Genomic DNA, 22,701 nt, shown 5'->3' with positions numbered 1-22,701 from the left:
TTCCAGTTATAAAGGCTTGATCAAATTTTCTTTTGAGTTTAAGTTGCAAACTCTTCCCTTGTTGCCTGAGTTGACAGAGAGGGGTCTCAGGCTTTATAAAATCTGACTCATTTCTCCACAGCTGAGCATCACCACCCATTTAAAAGGAAACTGGAAGGATAGCTTTGGCTCAAAGTGTAGTTCAGGAGGCAACAATGGTGGGAGAACAAGACTGGGGTAGCCAAACTTACTAACCCTCCGAGTCGCATATGACACTCTTCAGAAGTTCGAGAGCCAGGGCGCGCCTGCTCCTGCTGAAGCCCCGATCCCCAGCAGGCACGCGCCACGGGGCTGAAGCCCTGTGACCTCCCTCCCTGCTGGGCAGAAGCCCCTACCCCACCCCCCGCTACAAGGCACAGTCCGGAGCTCCCCCCACAAGTCTGGTAGGTGGAGAATGGGAGAGAGGCGTGGGAGGCTCCACGAGCCACACTTTAACTGTAAAAGAGCCGCATGCAGCTCGTGAGCCATGATTTGGCCACCCCTGGATAAACTTAAACATTTTGTCTATTGGTGTTGGGTTTTTTAATCTCTGAATTTCAATAGAATGTTTTGTTTGGATTTTAAAATTTGATTTTATTTTCAAGTTGACGTTGTCCCTTTAACAGGCAAATGGATTCCTGGAAAAAAAGATGCAAAACACCAGTCCTGGTAAATCCAAACCAATTTCCATTTCTAGTTGGATTATGAAAAATTCAGATTGCTGGAGTTCCTGTATCCCTGTAGATATGCAAACCAAGTCCCTGTTGCCAAATTGAATTTGTTTTTAATGTAAACCACAGCAGTCACTAGTGCTTCTGTTTTAGGGTTAAGAATGGGATTTTTGAGTACTGAGTGAAGGAAAGACTACCTTCTTTTTGACCAGATAGGCTTCACTGTAGTCATCTACAGTGTGTCTAGATATTTTATTTAGAGTAACATGCACTTTGTGCTAAGTCCTTTCCAGACACAAGGACAGTCCCTACTCCAGGGAGCCCACAGTTGAGATTAGCCAGACAAAGAGGCAGAGGTTAGAGGAAAGGGAATGATCCCAGACAGTTTGTATGTAAGTCAACTGCTTTTAGAATGTTTCCAGTAACTACACTGGACATCTTTAAACATTGGTTATTTCAGAGGTGGACCTAAGCCTTAATTCTGAAAGGTGGTATTTTCCCCCCAGTGGTGCGGTAGAGAAATAGATGCAGGTTTGGAAAGGATTCTTTTTCATTCTTGCTCCTTAGGCCACTTGGTGGGGGGGTTATTCAGCATAATTTTGCACCTCTCCGATACCTGGTAAAAAGTGGTATTTCAGAATGAGCAGGCTGTTTTCTTTCCTAGCTACATGAACACTGCTACAATTACAGCTGTTAACGAGCTTATGTGGGGAAAGTAGGAGTGAGTGGAAAGCCTTTGGACCCATCTGAGTAGTCAGACTTTGCTCTAGTTCTTTCCTTAGAGACACCTGTTTGGTATATGCGCTTTCTAGGGCTGATGAAGTGAGGGGAAGATTTCCCTGGATCTCTGGGGGCAACAGGCAGCCACAAGAAATAATTTTTAAAAAATTGGATAATCTTGTCAGTGCTCATCTTGTTCCTCTGGAGACATTTTCTGCCAGCTTAGTCTGACTCTTATAACTGGGTCATCTTCTGTAATGGTCACATTACATACTATTGAAAAGAGTTCAGCGGTGCTCTGTCTAGATAAACTTGTAACTTTCGGGTAATATTCTGCTGCTGGTGGAAGTAGTGAAGCAGTGCTTCTACTACCCCCTCTATGGCTTGTTACTATTTAGTGATGTTTGTATCCAGGGATGTCTTATTTATACACTTACTCAGAAAGGTCAGGAGTTAGATAGCTGTTGCAACATTCCTCAGGCCACCAGTCTTCTGGGAGTTCTTGACTTCCAGTTCAATTAGTGTCAATGTAAGCACTCAGACTCAGTGTGACACTTGTTTTAGGTGTAGGGCCCTGAAGAATCCCATGCTCAGAATTTTCTGCAAGGAGAGCTTGGTGCCAGAAGAACTTCCACTGAAAGGGAAAATGCATTCCCATAACTTAGTTACGCTCTCAATAAAATATACAAAGTGCCTTTTCAAAACAGTTTTCAGAAATACCTGTCTCCAGAACTGTGAAGGGTGCAGGTATCTCATAGGAAGCTACGTTTTGCTGACATTTTGTATAGAATTCTTCTGCTGAGAAGTAAATTGACACACAAGAATTGACACACATCTTATTTATTAATATTACTTTTTTGTGCTGTAAATGTACACCACCCTTTAGAAAACACAAGTTCTCTGATATGAGGGGCCTACTATTGAGATTAATGAGAGCAGATTTTAAAAGTTGTCACTTTTTTTTTTTTAAATGGCTAATTTAACTGTGGCTTAAACTAATCAAAATATTTTTTTTAAATAGAATTTTAAGCATCTCAGTCTCAGCTTTCTCATCATTCTAGTGGTGAGCTGCATTTCTTGTGTCCTAACCTACAGAGTCAAGCTCTCAAGATGGCATACTGTTTGCATCTTGTTACTGACTTGAATTTTAGAGAACTGATTTAATCCTTTTAATAGATATAGAAAAGAGGATTGTAATGTGCATGGTACCTAGCACAATTGCTTCTGATCTCTGATTGGTGCCTTTAGCCGCTACTCTAATACAATTAATAATCAATTATACACTTCATATTTCATTTAACTGTGGTCTCATGCTTTTACTCTGCATAGGATAAATTAAGTTTTGTGGGGTACTTCCAATAAGGATGATATATGAAATAGTGATAAGCCCATTTGCAGTTTGGTTAGGAAAATTTCAAATGGTCTCTAAGAGTTTGTTTGCGTGGGGAAATTGACCAGCATAGTTATAGCACAGGGGCTCTCAAACTTCATTGCACCGCGACCTCCTTCTGACAACAAGAATTACTACACGACCCCAGGAGGGAGGACCAAAACCTAAGCCTGCCCAAGCCCTGCTGCTGTAGGCGGGGGGCCAAAGCCAAAGCCCAAGGGCTTCAGCCCCAGGCTGGAGGCCTGTAACCTGAGCCCCACCACCCAGGGCTAAAGCCCTTTGGCTCGGGCTTCGGCCCCAGGCGCCAGCAAGTCTAACGCTAGCCTTGGCGACCCCATTAAAATGGGGTCACGACCCACAGTTTGAGACTGCTGCTGTAGCAGTTTCCAGAGTAGTGTTCACACCTGGGAATTACAGCTGTTGCAGAATCTTTCTGAATTATCCTGCTATAGCAATGCTGGTCAATTTCCCCATGTAGACAAATCCTTAGTGTTGAAGAATCTTTAATCTTTCTAAAGCCAGACTCTTTTCCTCCTTCACCCCTCTGTCTGATCTCCAATATAGCATTGCCTAGAAACCTAAAACCGTGATTCTCACTTAAACCATGTTTGTGGTAGAGGTGGGCCTTCTCCAAGTCTTTAGAAATCATTGGTTACATTCACCACTTATGAGGAGGTGCTGAGTTTTCTTCAGAGCTGTACTGCATCACTACGGGCCTCAAGTACTATGATGCTTTGCTTCGGTGACACTTGGTTTCCTTGCTTTGCAGTGCTTAGTGCCCCAGGATGTTTTTTGTCTCTGTGGGCAGGATGACAATTTTGTATTTTGTTTTAGTATCTGGTGAGGATAGTAATGTGAACTGTAGGTTAGAGTAATCCAGCTGCTGGCACTTGTCTCCATGTGTCTGCTTTTTCAGTATTACATGTGCTTCTGCTGAAGATTAGGGAGTTCAAATACCTGTTGCAACCAGGAGCAGTGACCATTGTTGCTTTTAGGCCCTGTTCATGCTACAGCGTGTATTGAATCAGTTAACTGGCATGGTTGGCTCTGGCACATGCTTGCCTTCCTGTAACCAGTTCAGCACGCACTGTATTTTGCAATGTGGACATGACCCAGTCTTCCCCCCACTTCCCCGCAACACATTTATGTGACTAGTTTGGTGGTTCCTTCTTTCTCCTAGCTCTATGTGCAATAAGACATCCTGGACATGGAACAATGCCACACTGCATTTCCTCCATGTACTCTAGTCTCTGAGATTCACTTTAGGATAGCTAAATTTTCCCTAAATGAACAGGTATTGTCAGGCAGTTTGGTATGTGCAGATGCACAAACAAGATTGTGAAGGCTAGAAAGTTGCTGTGTGGAAACAAACTTCTCTTTATTGCTTGTAACCACTTTGACAGTGCCTTTTAATCTGTTACAAAATCACAGGTCAGAAATAGTGTGGACGGGGGCCTCTGTTCTGTCTTGTGCTTTTCCCCATCATTTTTGTTGTTTGACATACTGAACATTTTGTTCATTTTGTTGGCTTCATTGCTGTTTGGTTTGAAGGGAAGTGTGTCCACCCAGATTTGAGAGCTTAAATGATGGAAGCAGGAAGTGGAGATGATAGCGTTCATGCAGAAATAAACAAGTCACATGCTACATATAGGCTCTGTCCACACTACAAGTGTAACTGTGGTTTTGTAACCAGTTCATTACACTCATTTGACCTAGGTACAACTCAGCTGTTTGAGTTGTCCATAGTGCAGCTTTTCTTCCTCACAGCTATGGGTTGAACTGTAGTTTGCATGTTCCCGCTTATCTCACTGCCTAACCACGTTGGTATCAGTACATTTTGGCCAGGAACTTAAATCATCTTTTTTTGCCCTCTTGAGATTGGGGATGAAATACGCATTAACCCTCCCCACCCCACCCACAACACATTTCTTATCGAAAGGGATGAGAGAATTGACAGTGCTGGTCACTTTTGGTTTTAAAGGAAATGGAAGATGATATGCAAGTAATGTTAGATTTACTTTAAAATCAAAAATGACCACTACTGTCAAATTCTCTCATTCTTCCTCATGTAGAACTGTGGAGGTAAATACATATTTATCCTTCCAGTCCCAGACGTTTGTGTGGAATTGTTGGGGAATCTCCAGTGGGTGGTGGTTTTCTGAGGTGCCTTTTCGGAGGGGTTCTTCATACTGTACATCCTGTGTCAGGCTATTACTGCATGACTTAGGAAGCCATCTACTGTGAAGTTTGTCCTGTTGACTAGTATGATTCACTTTTTTCAACAAAATGATGAAATCGTTCTTCTAGAAGAAGCTAGACCAGATGGAGCACTCTAGAATTCTTATTGCTGTTTAAATCCTTGTAAGAGTTCAAACTAAAACAGCCAAGTCAGTTTAAACTAGCTTAGAATCAGCTAGTTCTGCAAAGAGTATTACTCGAAAACTCTCCTTTGCTATTATGCCTACAAAACTTGACAGTGACTAGATCGCTGGTATGTGGAGACCGCTGCATATCATGCTGACTGATATTTTCTCATTGTTTCCTTGTCTCTTCCCCTGCCCCCCATCCCGCAAATCTGTCTGTCTCCATCCGTCTTGTCTTATACTTGGATTGTACATTCTTTGGGGGAGACTGTCTTTTTGTTCTGTTTGTACAATGCCGAACACAATGGGGTCCAGGTCAGTGACTGGGCTCCTAGGCACGATGATAATATAAATAATTTCAAATTAGAAAATTAACCAGCTGAAACATTGCTAATTAGTCTTGCATGATCTCTGTGCATCCAACCGGCTAACTTTAGCTCTTTAGTTGCATAAATGGAAAGTCTCTGTCACTCTGCTGGGAGGGAGCAGGGTAAGGAAGTGAATAAAAATGAAAGTTTTGACTTGAAATGTACGATCTTAATAGATTGCAGTATACTAAGTGCATTTTAGTAAACTTGTGGATTCTTGCGGTGTACAATTACACTTCAGGGGCTTTTCCATCTATCTGCACTCCTAATTTCTAGTTGTGCAGGTCCTGCAGAGCCACACTCATGGCCTTAGACCTTAGATGATTGCTGCATGGTTTTCTACAGTAATATTAGTTTGTTGCAAAGGCATAATATTCTCTTCTGCTATTTTCAGTTGGTGCTCCAGGCCCACTCAGCTGAGCTGCTCTGAAATGCACCAGTAAATGAGTCTTTTATTCTGCATTTTATTGGAGGCGTCAATCATATCTCTGATTCAGACAGTGCGATGAGGATGCACACCTTTGTAACCTTGAGGCTGTATTATCACAATGACTTCTACTTGGAGCTACACTTAAAAAGCACCTGCATGTGTCAGTTACTGCAAAATGCTGCAGCCCATGATATGAGTAGGGTCCTACCAAATTCATGGTCCATTTTGGTCAGTTTCAGTCATAGGGTTTTAAAAATCATAAATTTCATGATTTCAGCTATTTCAATATGGAATTTCATGGTGGTGTAATTATAGGGGTCTTGACCCAAAAAGGAGTTGTGGGGGGAAGGAGGTCGCAAGGTTATTGTAGGGTGGGTTGCAGTATTGTTACCCTTACTTCTGCACTGCTGCTGGCGATAGCGCTGCCCTCAGAGCTGGGCAGCTAGAGAGCGGCAGCTGCTGGCCAGGATCCCAGCTCTGAAGGCAGAGCCGCCACCAGTAGCAGTGCAGAAGTAAGGATGGCCTGGTATAGTATTGCCACCCTTACCTCTGCATTGGCAATACCGCAACCCCCCTAAAATAACCTTGCAACTCCCTTTTGGGGGTCAGGACCCCCAATTTGGGAAATGCTGGTCTCTCCTATTAAATATGTATAGTATAGGGTAAAAGCGCACAAACGACCTTATTTCACGAGGCGGGAAACCAGGTTTCACAGTCCGTGACGTGTTTTTCATGACTGTGAATTTGGTAGGGCCCTAGGTATGAGCCACTAAGAGCACCTAACCAGTGCAGAGAACAGATTCTACTTGCTTGTTTCTGGGTATAGCTCAAGATGTTGGTTACATTGTACAAAGTCCAAAAGAGTCTCAGATTCTGGTCACCTGAGAAATTACCTCTCCCTTTGTCCTTACATAGGGATTATGGGCCAGTAAATTGCGTCCTGCAGTTGGCTTGTCATCTATTAAGGGCAGGGGATGGAATGCTCTCAGTGGAGAGTCTATACCTCTGGGACTTGTCCCTCTGGTTGGGTGGCACAACCTAAATTTAGCATGCTTCAGGGTGCTGTGCAAGGCTTGTTGATAAAGCCATAGAAGTGTAGAGCTAGAAGGGATCTCAAGAGGTTATGTAGTCCAGCTTCCTGTGCTGAGGGAGGACCAAGTATACCTAGACCATCCCTGACAGGAGTTGGTCGAACCTGTTCTTACAAACCTTCAGTGATGACAGGGCTTCCACAACCTTCCTTTGTAACCTGTTCTAGTGCGTAACTATCCTTATAGTTCGAAAGTTTTTCCTAATAGCTAACCTAAATCTCCCTAATTGCAGATTGAGCTGATTACTACTTGTCCTACCTTCAGTGGACATGGAGTACAGTTGATCACCGTCCTATTTATAACAGCCCTTAACATATTTGAAGAGACTCATCAGAGCTCCCCTCCGCCGCCTTTTCTCAAGACTAAACATGCCCAGTGTTTCACCCTTTCTTCGCAGGTCAGGTTTTCTAAACCTTGTGTCATTTTTGTTGCTCTTCTTTGGACTCTTTCCAATTTGTCAACTTTTTTCCTAAAGCGTGGCACCCAGAACTGGACCATTCTCCAGCTGGGGCCTTTCCAGGGCTGAGTAGAATGGTACAGTTACCTCCGGTATCTAACATACGACATTCTTGTTCATACGCTCCAGAATATTAGCCTTTTTCACAGCTGCATCCTACTATTGACTCATATTCAATTTGTGACCCACTACAACCCCCCAATCCTCTTCAGCAGCACTACCACCTAGCCAGTTATTCCACACTTTGTAGTTACACATTTGATTTTTCCTTCCTAAGTGTAGTACTTTGCACTTCTCTATTGAATTTCACCTTGTTGATTTCGGACAAATTCTCCAATCTCCGGCTGTCTTGAATTCTTATCTTGTCCTACAAAATGATAGCAGCTCCTCCCCTCTTGGTGTCATCCACATATTTTATAAGCATATGTCCATTCCATTATCGGAGTTATTCATAAAAATATTGACTAGTACTGACCCTTGTGGGCCTCTGTTAGATACACCCTCTGTTTGACAGCAAACCATTGATAACTACTTTTTGAATATGGTCTTTCAACCAGTTTTGCACCCAACTTATAGTAACTTCATGTAGAATACATTTCCTAGGTTATTTGAGACTGTCATGAGGGACTGTGTCAAAAGCCTTACTAAAATCAAGATATCACATCTACTGCTCCTTCCCATCCACTAGGCCAGCGGTCCCAATCTGTGGGGCTTGTCCCCTAGGGGGGCGCTGAAGAACATTCAGGGGGGCATGGCTGGGACCCGGGCCAGCCCCCACGGTGGGTAGGGAGGGAGCACCACCCAGCCCAGCTCCTGGCCCTGCGCCCAGGGCTCCGCTTCCAGCTCACCAGCCCCACACCCGCCTCCAGCTGTGGCCCCATGCTTGGCCCCTTACCCCAAGGAGGGAGGCACGGACAGGGGTGAGGGGGACACTGCACTAAGCCAGTAACCCTATCAAAGAAGGAAATAAGGTTGGTTTGGCATGATTTGTTCTTGACAAATCCATGTTGGCTATTCCTTCCCACCCTGTTATCCTCTGTTTACAAATTGATTGTTTAATAATTTGTTCCAGTATCTTTTCAGGTATCAAAGTTAGGCTGGCAGACTTGTAATTTCCCAGGTATTCTTTGTTCCCTTTTTTTATAGGTCACTAATTGACCAGTGGAGCTATTACTTCAGTAGACACTTAATTAGACTACAAAATATGAATAGAGGCCTGTGTTTTTTGTAAGGGGCAAGGTGTAAGGTGCAGCACGTACATGGTTGAATTATTTAGATTGTGCCCACTCTGATCTAGGTGTCTTCCACACAAAGGAAGACACAATCTCTACCCCGACTGTACAATCTAAATAGTACACTTCTAAGGGTTTGTTGCGGGGGGCAGGTTATGGACCATTCTGAAATACAGCTGTCTTCTTCTTTTCCAAAACTGTTTTCTAAAGCTAGCAAAGATTTTTATTTGGGACCATTTAAACCAGTGGTTCTCAAACTTTTGTATTGGTGACCACTTTCACACAGCAAGCCTCTGAGTGCAAGGGTTTCGGGGTGGAGGCTGACAGCTCGCAACCCCCATGTAATAACCTCCTGCCCCCCCTGATTTAAACAAGTGTGTTGCCTCACCCCTTGAGTTGAAGGGGTGAGGATATGCAAGAATACAGGAAATATCTCCCTCTTTAGGAGGGAAGAAATGTAAGATTGCAAACCCCAGGATTCACTTAATATGACTCTGAAGGGTGAGTGTCCTGTAATGCACACCTGTGGTGCAATATAAATACTAGTCACTTCTATAGAGCCTTCCATCTGAGGAGCTGTAGGTGCTTTATGGTCTCTAAGTGAGCTCATAACCTAGTGAGAGAGCTATTCATCTCAATTTATGGATACTAATATGAGATCATGAGCATTGATATCTGTTCTAGGAGTAATCATGACTCTAGTCTCTTTAGATTTGTATACTATGCTCAATACCATAGGATCTATGCGCCTTCCAAAAGTGCATTCAACAATGTGACTAGTATCTCTCCTGCATGACTTTCTCCCTTCCTCCTACCAAGGAGATATTGTATGGGATTTTTTAAATGGATTATATGTACACTTTGCTCTGTTTGTATTACCAAAGGCAAGGTCAAAGTATGCCTTGCATTTGGAGCAAAAGGTGGTGAGGTTTGTGGTGGGTTAAGTGGTACTGAAGTTCATTCCACCATATTGGACCAGCTCCTGAGAGAGCTGTCTTCTGCACAAATGAGCTTTACCCTTACAATGGACAATTCCATTTTGCCTGAGGATCAGAGTAGTCAACCGCGATCCCCAGCCCAGTTTTAGGTGATATTTTAAGTGCTCTGGGCCGAGACCATTGCATGAGCATTTAACAATAATAGGTGGCCCTTGTGGAGGAGTAGACTAGTTATGCTGTGTGTTCAGGTCTAGATTTCAGACCAGATGGAAGTTACCCATAACATTTAAATATTAAATTTTTCCCTTGGAATTGAAGTTAGTCTGTTCTGACTCATTCTGACTGGTTATTACAGTGGCATTAATTTACATTAAAGCAAGGGCAAAGCTTAACTGAACACTCAGTGAGAGTCACACTAAAAACGAGAACATGAGAAACTGTTTGTAATACTCCTAACAAGCAAGATGCAGAGCAGTGTCGTCAGACAATCATTTGAATGTGAGACCACAGCATTGAGAGCCACATCTTCTTGTAGGCCAATCAGATTTGAAGTCTTAACTTTTTATGGTCAAGTGATCAAAATTATTTTCCTCTGCCTGTAGAATTTCCCCTAGTTAATGCAGCAGGCCCTGGTGATGAGTCACAAGCTATTGAGAATAGTTTCAAACCAATGCTTAAAACTCTGGATAGCTCACCATGATCAGTCTTACTAAGGCCATGTCTACACAGTTCTTGCACTGGAATAACTGTCAGCCAGGTGCGGTTTTTTAATGATGCAACACTTAGTCTGGACACGGTTACATCAATATAAAAGTGTCTTATACAGGTATAGCTTATTCCTTTTCCCATATGGGAATAGCTCCACAGGTATAAGCACCTTTATAGTGATATAACAACATGCACACTGGGGATGTCCTGCCTTAACTATACCAGTAAAGTTAAAGCAGTACAACTTTTGTGTGTAGGTAAGCCCTAAGGTACATGCCGAGCCCTTAAAAGCATGAGGACCAAGAGACTGGCTGTTACTATCTTGTTTGATCTTAAGTTAATGTGTCAAAGTTGGCTTTTGTGTGTAGAGGATGTCAGCGTTGGGACGTCTGTGCAGAAGAATATGAACATAGACACTTCTCCGCTATTTCTCAGAACAAGAGGAAGTTGGAAAAGTTTTACACCACAAAATAGAAAAAATATTCAAAGGAGTGTTGGGTTGACTTCAGTTACTTTGTTGCTGTTAGGTTGCATTTGAGGTCCTAGACGTGTTTTGAATCTACTAAACTTAGACTTTTATTTCTTGAGAGAGTAAGTAAGCTGTATTAAAAAGTCTGGTTATTTCTGTTTGACACAAGCCTTTTCAACGAGATTTGTGGTCAGTACAAACTTTCCTGCTTGGATATGAAAGGATCCTTGCTCTGAAGCAAATTTCAAGGGTTTTTTACGCAAGTTATGGGAGGTCTTATGGAGGTGGCTAACCTTTATTTAAATACATAATGGGAGAGAAGTTGTTTATCTAGTTACTAGCTAATTCCTTAAGTGGCATGGAGAAGCCACAGCAGTGACTCAAGGCCAGTGATTCTTTCCATTCCACAAAATGGATATATGTGGTCATAAAAGCACATCTCCTGCATGTTAGTCTAGATAAAATCTGTTCTCAGTGGAGGAGAGGGAGTAAATTACAGATGACAAGCACTGGGAAGCAGTAGAGAAGGATTTGTTTTACTGCAGGATTGTTGGCTGGGACACTAAGCATCAATATTTTTGTTCGTTAACATAGCATCCACCGTGTTCTAGATGCTTTAGCGGTTAAAAAAAAAGCCACGATATCTGCCCTGAGGAGTTTTCACTCTAGATGGTATAAAACTGTGGTGAATGATCAGTGAAATGTGCACAAGTCTTGACGTTCGGTGACTTTTTATTCTTTGCTTTTTGCAGATTTAGGATTTGTTGGATGTGGGAAAAATCAGTAGCCAACTATTTTAAATTAGGATAGGGATCCCTTTGGGCAAGGGTTGTCTGCCCTTGGTTGAGTGGTTGTACTCGCAATAGCTGGGATAAGACAGACAGTGTTTACTAAATATATGCTGGGTAAGTCTCTCACCACTTTGAAATGCCCCATCAACAGAAGACCTCTTGGAGATCTCTTGGGCCATTGGCAGAGGCCAAAGCAAGGAAGTGTTTCTAGACACCTAAAAGGTCTTTCATTTCTAAACTTCACTTTTTTTTTTAGTTTTCCCTGGTATTTTGGCTGTAGATGGAAAACTAATTTTCTGAACATAAAATAACTTTGGGATTAGACTGGAATCGGGTTGAAACTCTTGGGCTTGAGTTTAATAAAAAGCGAGCATAGGGACAAGGGGGAGAGAAAAGAAATGTATAAGCCTCTTTTCATGCATATTTGCACTACAAGGTAACAAAATCATAGGCTACTTTTGCCCCGATGCATTTATAGTTCTTAGACACACACGATTATAAGTAAAGATTGAAATATTTAAATACAAAATATTGATATTGTTTTTATAAAAAGTCTACTCCAGAAAACTTGTCAATCTGCCCATCATCCCCCTATATTATGCAGCATCATTTATCACTGCATTACAAATAGGTGGTGTATTCCAGTCATATACGTCACCTTTTAATGTGGATATAGTAGATTGGGCTCTTCAACGCACGGTGACTTGGGCATTGTTTCTCTACTGGAGGGTTAAGGAGTTGGATGTTGTTGCTTTCAGAACATGGTTAAACTAGGAGTTTGTCTGCAGATTCAGACCACACTCATTGATTCCCATTTGCAACCATGAAAGTTAGAAAACTTTTTTTAAAAGTGAAATTTTGAATCTGCCAAAATGGATGGGGTAGTGCTCCTTCCCACTTACTCAGGGTGAGCAAGCAAAGACGTTTTTCAAGCCCTGAGGAATGATCTCCGGCCCATGGCCAGTTTCCAGTTCTGCTGGGCAGCTTTTAATGATTAACTTAAACATTTTAATATTGCCTTGAGATTTTAACCTTTGTTCGTTTTGTTTCTGTAGTTGGAAAAACCAAAGGCCCATCCAAGGCCTTCACCCTGTGTCCGGTTTTGAGCTCAGAGGCTACCAGAAATCTAAACACCTAATATAACTCCACCCAGCAACCTGTCCGACATGTCAGGACCCGTGCCAAGCAGGGCCAGAGTTTACACTGACGTAAACACGCACAGACCCCGAGAGTACTGGGACTATGAGTCACATGTTGTCGAATGGGGGTAAGTGTCTGCACTTCGTATTGACTGTGCTGGGCAGGGGTTGGTCCTTGTTGGATCTGGCTGAGTGGTGTGTGGGAAGCTATCAGTTCGAGCACCTATAATGCTTAAGGTTTTTCTTGCGTTTTGCCAGTATTCTAGTAAGAATGGTGTACGTTAGGGTTGTAAGGTTTATCGTTAATTGTAGAAATAGCACAGTGCCCCTTCACAGTGTCTGAAAGATTTTCTTGTGTCACTATTTTAAAACCACAACAGTATAAGAAAACTTTGAGCAGCTCCCTCCTTCCTTTAATCTAGTTGCTTTTCAATGGTGATGGAGAAACTAAGATCTTAGCTCTGGGTGAATCATTTGAAAAGATGTCAAGGTACCTCTGTAAACTGGGTGATAATAGAAGAGACTTTTTTTTTCAGTGTCTCTGTGTATATCACTTTGTAACAATCTCATTGCTCAGCTCTCTGCAAGGGTCTGGAGAAGTTTTGTACATTTAATTCAAAGGAATGGAGTGTTTAAACTGAGCTTAGAACTAAAACCTCCCAAGATTCAGACAGCATTGGTGCCAGCTGATATTGCAGCATTTCTGCTTTTCTATAGCAGCGTCTGGGCTGTGTAGGCCCTTCCTATGCCTGACTCTGAAATGTACGTTGTCTTCTGAGCATAAGCAGTGCCCCAGACTCAGCCCATTTTAAACAGGTTTTATAGCACCTGTCTATAGGTGCTGTCTCCCTTAGTAATTTTAATTGATGTTAACAGTCTGTTAGATTTTTGTGATGTGCATGGAAGTCATACACATCAAGTCTGTGCTGGAAGGACCGAACAAACGTAGTGGGGTGGTCCCAACTGAAACACACCATTTTTCCCAGCCCTTCACTCAAGGGAAAAGATTGGATACTGGGCTTATCTTGTCGCTTGTTGGAGGAGAAACACCTTAACTGATTACTCTCATTATAGTTAGTATGGCAACACCCATTTTTTCATGTCCTCGGTCTATATATATCTTCCTACTGTATTTTTCACTGCATGCATCTGATGAAGTGGGTTTTGGCCCACGAAAGCTTATGCTCAAATAAATGTGTTAGTCTCTAAGGTGCCACAAGGACTCCTCGTTCTTTTTGCTGATCAGTTCAAGTGAACTTGGTTCTTGTGACATCCCAGGGAATAAATCCCCTATCCAAGAAAAGATCCAAAAAGGCAGTGACAATGAAAGGTTTCCTACACTCCTCTCCCGATGTTCTTCAGCCCTGAACAGGAGGGGTCACCTCTCTGTGTGAGGGTAGCTGTCTACATGGTCCCTTCAGTCCTTGACCTCTCTTGATGAGAATGCTTCAAGGTCTCCATGTATGAAGGTGGGTTTTTTTGTGAACTCCTGTTGAGGAGGAACTACATGGAGACCAGATCATTACAAATAGGCAATTATCAAATGGCAGCTACTCTTGGTCATTACTCACCTGGGTTGGATTTGTATTGAGATGGAAAGGTGAGGTTCCACATTTCTCTATCAGTCTTTGATCTTTTATTTTAGAAAGAGGAGTCCAAGCAGCCAGACTACCTAGCTTTTATAGAAGACTAGGCAGACAGCTGATGTTTGTCGAGGGACAGTTTTGTGAATGAAAAAGGACTGACTGAGCTCTTTGGGGACTCTGTGCCTTTATCTCTCCACAGAAATCAAGATGACTACCAGCTAGTTCGGAAATTAGGCCGGGGCAAATACAGCGAAGTGTTTGAAGCCATCAACATCACAAATAATGAAAAAGTAGTAGTTAAAATCCTCAAGGTGAGCAAGGGACTGTCTGGAAGATGGAAATCTGTCCCTGGGGTATTTAGGTGGATATAAAGTGCAAGGCTTTGGCATAGAACATCTGAGTCTCCTGAAATAATTCTGTTATGGGAAATGTCACTCAGTGGCACTTGGAACCCCGTTGAGGTTCCTGTAACTTAGCACTATTCTCAGTCCATCCGTGCAAGCCCCATGCTTGCTTACCATGTCAAATCTGTCTATAGGAAATTTCTGCTTGTAGCAGCATCCGCTTCTGTGCATATCCATCCTTCCAAGGTGCTACTCTATATCACGATGTGCTGCCATGGCTTTCTCCGCACTGCATTAGGAAACTAGGTTTTCTTTGAGATCAATGCCAGTGCACCAGACATTAGCTTTTAGAGCTGAGCTCATAACCTGTTGACACCAAAGGGATGATTAGAAAATTCTCTTGCCCTGTGTGAAGCCATGAGCTCCTTCCCCCATGAGCACTCTGGCTATTTCCCCCTTAAGAACAGAGGAGCAAAACACCCAAGAGTCAAGCTGGAATTGTTCCTCTTTAAGGCCACAGATTAGCTAAAGCAGGGGTCGGCAACCTTTCAGAAGTGCTGTGCCGAGTCTTCATTTAGTCACTCTAATTTAAGGTTTTGCGTGCCAGTCATACATGTTAACGTTTTTAGAAGGTCTCTTTCTATAAGTCTATAATATATAATTAAACTATTGTTGTATGTAAAGTAAATAAGGTTTTTAAAATGTTTAAGAAGCTTCATTTAAAATTAAATTAAAATGCAGAGCCCCCCGGACTGGTGGCCAGTACCCGGGCAGTGTGAGTGCCACTGAAAATCAGCTCGCGTGCTCCAGGTTGCCTACCCCTGAGCTAAACTTTAGTGACTACTAACCTTAGAGCATTGCTTTTCTGCTCTACAGAATGTCACCATAGTTAAGATTTACATCTAAAATGCAGACTCAAGAGGTAGGCTCTCAATTGCTAACTGCTAAAGACTCTGGCATGTTGTCTCTGGCTAATAAAAGGTCACTAGCACTGGAACGCACACATCTTGCAGCCTTAATTGGTGAACTGTTGTAATCCAGAGTTTCTCAAACTGGTTGTATTGCTGGTGTTCCACTCAGAGCTTGCTGGTCACCTGGTGCTACTTCTCATTTCCAGCTGTCTGATCATATAGATAGTATCAGGATCATTTTGTATTTTTGGCTACCTTTCCAGGTAATAAGTGGCTTTAGATGTTGCTCTTACCAGGTGGTTGTACAACTGAGAGTGGAAGGAGAGATGGTCTGTTATCACAAATGTTTGAGACTCCCCTCCTTCTAATGCATGCAAAATCAGATAATGAAACTGGAAAGTTTGGCTTTTTAACCTAATTCCGTAAGTGCTCTGACAGCCACTTTTAAGAGAGAGACAGATGCTGAGCTGCAACTTTTCCATTAGTCTTACTCACTGGAATGTTTTATTTTATCAATGCTTTGGGTTTTTTCCTTCAGCCAGTAAAAAAGAAGAAAATCAAGCGTGAAATCAAGATCTTAGAAAACTTGCGAGGTGGTCCCAATATAATCACCCTTGCAGATATAGTAAAAGACCCTGTGGTGAGTATAAATGGCTTAGGGATGGTGCTCAAATTGCTGGGTTTGACTTCAGTGTTGACCTGTCCTCACTCTGCTTTCTCCCTTCTGCTCTTAAATCCTGTCTTTAAATTGTTTAATCAGAACAGCCTTTTAATCAGTTTAGCTTCTTTCAGAGGGCCCTACCCCATCCAGAGACCATTTCTTAGGCTTTGTTTACACTTAAAACACTAACAGCGGCACAGCTGCAGTGCTTCAGTGTAGACACTCGCTACAGCAACAGGAGGGGTAGCTATGTTGACAGACGAATTCTTCCATCAACCTAGCGCTACCTACGCTAGGGGACATAGCTCTATCTCTCAGGGGTGTGGATTTTTCACACCCCCGAGAGGCACAGCTATACCGATGTACGTTTTCAGTGTAAACCGGCCCTTACCCTTCTAGCGTAAGGGGCAGTAACACTGAACTGAAATGTGGGAATTCATTCTGCAAACACAGGGCCAATGCAAAGTAGTGCTGGCTTCAGCTCTGCCATCTCTTTGTGAATCCCAGAAAACAACTGAAGCATGTCAATTGTCCAAGCGGGAAGGGATTTTAGTGGTAATCATAGAAAATCATCAGATTCATTCATAACTGTGTACAAAGATTGCTTATCAAAGATTTAACATAGCTAAATACTTCTTTCTCTCTTCCTAGTCCCGGACCCCTGCTTTGGTTTTTGAACATGTAAACAACACAGACTTTAAGGTACAGTCTGAGATATCTGCTTGTAATTGTGTTCTTTTCCATTTGAAAGCCACCTCCCTTAACTTTTATTTATGGAGGGGGGGACTAGTACCATTGTCTTGGGCAGGTAATTCAGTCGCTGTTTCCTTTTGGCATGTTAGCCTGACATTAAAGGAGGCAGAGGGCAGAGGTTTGTAACTTGCTTATTCATTATGTCTCCGTAGTAGAACACTTAATAGAATCCAGGAATCCTGATCCCAAGTCCCATACTGTTAAATACTTCGTGTGCATCAGGTGAATCTCCCCAACATTCATTGCCCTGGTCACTTCCCAATTTTGAAATGCGAAAATGCATGTTACTGTGGCTTCAGTTCTGTGGGGAGAGAGTTAAGTGCTGCTTGCCCTGACCTCTGTTGACATACCTCTGGAGTTATTTACCCCTTCACATAACACAAGAACCAGAGGTCACTCAAAGAAATTAATAAACAGCACGTTTAAAACAAACATAAAGGAAGTACTTCTTCACACAATGCACAGTCATCCTGTGGAACTTGTTGCCAAGAGACTTTGTGAAAGCCAAAAGTTAACGGGGTTCCATGAAGAATTAGGTTCATGGAGGACAGGTCCATCAATGGATATTCAGCAAGATGGTCAATGATGCAACTCATGCTCTGGGTGTCCCTAAACCTCTGACTGCCAGAAGCTGGGACTGGACGACAGGGGATGGATCAGTCAATAATTGCCATGGTCTGTTTATTCCCTCTGAAGCATTTACCACTAACCACTGTCAGAAAACAGGATACTGGGCTAGATGGACGATTGGTCTGACCCCAGTATGGCCATCTTTTGTTAACACCATCTGGAATAGTTGTCTTAATTCTGCGGAAATCTTCAGCCTCTGAGAGCCAGCCTGCAAGCCATTGCTTTTTATGACACTGCATTCGAGGGTTGAGGGTGTCTGTGGGAAATGAAATCAGAACTGTACTTCTTGGAAGTGAGCTTTACATTGGCCAAAATTAGAGGTGAATGATACAGCTGAATTATGGGAGGAAGGGGGCAGTGCTGAGTGGCTGCTGGATTGAGGAAATGTTGCTACTGCCATGAATGCAGCTGGAAAAACATAGCTGCAGGGAACCTGGTTGTTTTATTCTGTATTGGCATGGATGTGATTTCCTGCTCTGTTCTTAACACTGAAGTGATGTCTTTGTCTCCCACAGCAATTGTACCAGACATTAACAGACTATGATATTAGGTTCTACATGTATGAGATTTTGAAGGTAAGTGTTCTCCAGTTCATTGATTTTTTTATCAGTTTTGTGTGGATCTGGGATTTGCCCCCAATACAGTCCTACAGTGGCTGGCGTGACTAGTCAGTGATAGAAAACAAATGCAGGTGGGAGAAGGATCGGGTCTCTGAATGACAGAAGTGAGAGGGCTAATACCGAGTTTACAGGAACTGGCCTGCCTTGTTCCCACACATTCTAGCCCTGCTGGGTATAGACGGGCTGCTGCCTTTGAATTTTTGGGTACATTGAGACAAGTAGAAATACCAAATCAGACGTGCGTGTACAGCCTGAGAAAGGGGAAAACTTGGATTGAAAGCTATGATGTGCTGGCTTCCTGCCTTAATGTAGTCTGTGAACTGAGTGCGTTTGCAGCACAAAATCCCCTTTCTTACCCAAATGGGGGGTGTCCCTCTTTCCCCCTTCATCAGAGTTTGAAGGAAGCAAGACCTGTTTGGTCCATGGTGCCTTATAGCTCTGCTTTTACGGACCTTATTGAAATTCCACTTACATTAGGAGGCATCTGAGGTGAAGCTAGAAGCATTGCTCTCCCCAAAACATATTGATGGGCCTACTCCTGGGGAGAAGGTATTGAAAAGCAAGTTCTATAGGTTTTCTTTTCTGAGTAGAACAGACCTCGGATGATAGTCAGGTCTGCTGTGTGGTGAGATTGGGGTATGCATGAAAACACTTCCCCACCTGCTGGGTTTGCAGAAAGCTGTATCTCAAACATTATTCCTGTAACCAGTATTAACTTTACAATGGTTCGGTTCATAAATCTGTCTGAAGTAGGGCAGTTATCTATTTTTGGAATCCCTCCTCATACAGCTTCCTCCTTTCCTATGCATGGGAGCCTTGTCAAGGGAGTAGATCTCAAGGAACACCAAATGGTGTCGTTCCTTTGTGACCCCTGCTTTGGTCAGAGTGGGTGCAAAAGAAAGCTGCTAACCTGTGTTGAATGACTTCTTCCTTTCCTCTGTTCTATACACAGGCTTTAGATTACTGTCATAGCATGGGGATCATGCACAGAGATGTCAAACCCCACAACGTCATGATTGACCATGAGCACAGAAAGGTAAGGAGCAGAATGCTGGGTGGGTTTCACTTTTTTCTTCAGATCTACAGCACCTCCATCATGCCATCGCTGCGCTGTGGTGCTGCCAGAGATCAAGGCTCAAAGTGGCAGCTTTTCCATCATGTGAATAAGTCTAAAATGAAAATCTGTAAAAAGCCTTTAACTAAATAGCTACAGTTAAACTTTATACAGAATTACAACTGTTTAAGTGACGGCTCTTCCTCACATGTTGTAGTTCATACTGTAACATGTATAGCTAGGGGTGATTACGTGTACATGCATTCAGAGGTGATTCCTCTGTGTGGTTGGAATGTGGCCACTGCTTTTACTTGCAAGTCTAGCTATGCTAGTGACTATAATATGGTTCCTTTGTCCCTCAAAAACTGATCTTGTATGAGACATCCCCACCCTGTTAACCCAGACAGAATCAGCTTGTGCTAAGAAATTTCCTTCCTACTACGTTAAATCTTGGAACTGAAATGCAATGCTCTGACTTGCTCAGATAGTCTCAAATGTGTGTGGGGGTTTGATTAAGTATTTCCAGCACAAAGATAGAGGGGTAGCGGTGTCGAGTTGAGACTAATCCTCTACCAAGAATCAACACAAATGTTCATGATCTCACTTCTAGCGGATTAAAAAGACCCAATTTAGTCTAAAATTTCACCAAATTAAAATTTTCTGAGACATGGTGTCTAAAGTAATTGGAGAGCCAAGGCCCAGACCAGGCCTTCTTACCTCTTCCTCTTCCATTTCTAGCTGAGGCTAATAGACTGGGGTCTGGCTGAATTCTATCATCCTGGCCAGGAGTACAATGTCCGAGTGGCTTCCCGATACTTCAAAGGACCTGAACTCCTTGTAGATTATCAGGTAAGAATCACAAGTGAGGTTCAGACCAAAGTTGCTTAACTTTGGCTTATGCAGAAGCCCAATACCATACCAGAGTAGGAGACTAAAGGAACTAGAACATCTGAAGACTGGACAGCATTCAAGAACCTTGGAGGACCTGTCCTCCAATGCAGGGGAAAAAAGGAGCAGAGGGTATTCAGCACCAGTATACTGGAGAGACTAATGTTTCTAAGAGGCTCTAGAGAAGAGCCAAAAAACTTACAGGCCTGCTTCCTTGATTTCAGAAGCAAGGGAAGATAAGGGGACCAGCCTTGTACTAAGGAAGAGCATACAAAGAATTGAACTGGACCCATGTTTACACTCAGGGTAACTAAATGTATGGCATAAATTACTAAATGGAGCCATTAAAATCCTAAAAAGAAAGGTTATTGCTGTAGTTCATTTTAGCTACAGGCTGTTTCCATTGTGGAGGGTTACAAACTGCGTGCTGGGGATGGAAGGATGTTACTGACTGACCAAGGGGCCCAGCACTCCCAGATTCTGTTCTGGTTCAGGGCCAAGCCAACTTCTCACCTGCCAATTTTTCCTAAGGGAGAAACAACCTGTTTCTATTCTTCCTTGCTTACCCCACATTACTTCTCTGGCAACACAACCTGCCAATTGATCAGTTCCATAATGTCTACTTCCAGTGAATGTAACAAGGTGTGTGAGGGCTGCAGTTCCATCAAGATAGAAAGATGGAGCTGAGGACAACTGCCACTGTTCTTTTAAGTTCCCAGAGCCCAGTTTGAGCAACTGGAATTTTAGAGCCAAACAAGGTTTTTTAGGATCGTATTGTGTGAGCACGTTTCATTCTTTATTCCTAACATCATCTGGCCTATATATCATTTGGACAACACTCTTTTTAGCATTGGAGTCACTTAAGAAGTTAGCGTGCCAGAAGGAGTGAATCGTGTCTTTGCTTTTTCCAGATGTATGATTATAGTCTGGATATGTGGAGCTTGGGTTGCATGTTGGCCAGTATGATCTTCCGAAAGGAGCCATTTTTCCATGGCCACGACAATTATGATCAGGTGAGTTTGGCAGGTGCAATCCCCATGGTCCAGGTTTCTGGTTTGCATTTCCAGCCATCACAAGGGGCTGAAGAATTAGCATTCATCATCACTATTTTTGTGAATCTGAAGCCATGTTTTAGTCTCTATTCAATGTGTAACATTTATCTACTGATTCAATGGAAACGTATGGATAGAAGGAACAGTACATCATTTGAGCCGTGTCTCAGCTGGTGTATCTGAAGATATTTGTTCTCCTCAAGAGCGATGGTTCTATTTAGCATAGTAGACCGTGTGTTTCAGAACAACAGCATGAACCAGTAACATTATATGAAAAGCCCTTCCTGATACCCATCTTCAGTCTTGCTCTCAGACTTACCCAGCATCTTCATGGTTTCTCTTATTCAATAAAGTGACTGACTTCACACCAGGTTCATTATTTATCCCCTTTTGGTACTTATGCACCAGAATTATATAGGTTCTAGGACCATGGGCCAAAACTTTCAAATGGAACATGTCTAAAATTAAGCCCTTAATCCCCATGGATTTAGGTGCCTAAACTGATATGTGAAGTTAAAGAATGTTGGCCTTCTTGTTCAGACCTTCATTCCCGAGCCTTCTAAGATAGTGTATCGCCCTTCAGTGGCTCATTCTGGGGCTTCTGCCTTTTCCCTGGTTTTATTCTTGCCTTCCCACACAGTTGCTATTTTGGGACTTTTCCTCTACAAATTGAATTAGAATATTGCATGCCCTCCTCTAATAGACTGACATGACTGACCAGAAGAGCTGAATATCGGTAAGGGCATGTTTGCCGTATTTGTGATTCTATGCAGTCTGGGGAGTAGGAGCCACAAGACCACCCCTGAACGTGGATTCAGTGTTCTGGAATAGCACGTCAGTGCTCATAAGGGGATATACTGTTACAACCATGATGAAAGTATCCCATCCTTCTTCCCCCCTCATAGCGGTTTATCTTTTGTTGTTTGATACCAGTTGGTGAGGATAGCCAAGGTGCTGGGGACAGAAGATCTATATGACTACATCGACAAATACAACATTGAGCTGGATCCACGCTTCAATGACATCTTGGGCAGGTGAGCCAGGAACCTTTAAGATCAACCCAAAATCTTTGAGCAGGTAGACTAATGCTCTGGCAGCAGTGCTGTGTGTAGACACAGACCACTGTCTAGGAAGAAAGCAGCTGTAGGGCTCCTGAAACTAACCTGGTTCTTGTGTGATATCAATCCAGTAGAGCAGTGCTGCCTTGAAAAGAATCCTGTCTCTGCAGATGTGGCTAAGGACAGATGCTGACAGATTCTGGGAGATCTTGTAGGCAATAAATGTACAGTTGGAGTTAGTGACTAGGCAGATGCTACCACTCTTCTTCAGGGGAATTTGATGAGGTAGCTGTTGACTTTGTTATAGCAAATCAATCACTGTTTAGGAGGAGGTAGATTTTTCTAGTACAGTGATCGTT

General features: G+C 42.8%; 1 protein-coding gene across 1 annotated transcript in view; it reads left to right on the top strand.

The window, feature by feature from the left end:
* CSNK2A1 (casein kinase 2 alpha 1) overlaps nt 1-22,701 on the top strand; it is a 35,884-nt gene that overhangs the window by 7,378 nt on the left and 5,805 nt on the right. Inside the window, exons 2-10 of the mRNA XM_024200916.2 lie at nt 12,702-12,913; nt 14,571-14,682; nt 16,165-16,266; nt 16,939-16,989; nt 18,186-18,245; nt 19,243-19,326; nt 20,083-20,193; nt 21,144-21,245; nt 22,218-22,318. Of these exons, the coding sequence (XP_024056684.1) occupies nt 12,813-12,913; nt 14,571-14,682; nt 16,165-16,266; nt 16,939-16,989; nt 18,186-18,245; nt 19,243-19,326; nt 20,083-20,193; nt 21,144-21,245; nt 22,218-22,318 (824 nt within the window). The 5' untranslated portion in view covers nt 12,702-12,812. The remainder of the gene's footprint in view (nt 1-12,701; nt 12,914-14,570; nt 14,683-16,164; nt 16,267-16,938; nt 16,990-18,185; nt 18,246-19,242; nt 19,327-20,082; nt 20,194-21,143; nt 21,246-22,217; nt 22,319-22,701) is intronic.

This window comes from Terrapene carolina, unplaced genomic scaffold (assembly GCF_002925995.2).
Source record: "Terrapene carolina triunguis isolate 2854851 unplaced genomic scaffold, T_m_triunguis-2.0 Scaffold130, whole genome shotgun sequence".
In the NCBI taxonomy this organism is placed as follows: Eukaryota; Metazoa; Chordata; order Testudines; family Emydidae; genus Terrapene; species Terrapene triunguis.
Note: the sequence above shows the minus strand (reverse complement) of the source record. Positions and strands in the feature narration are given on the sequence as shown.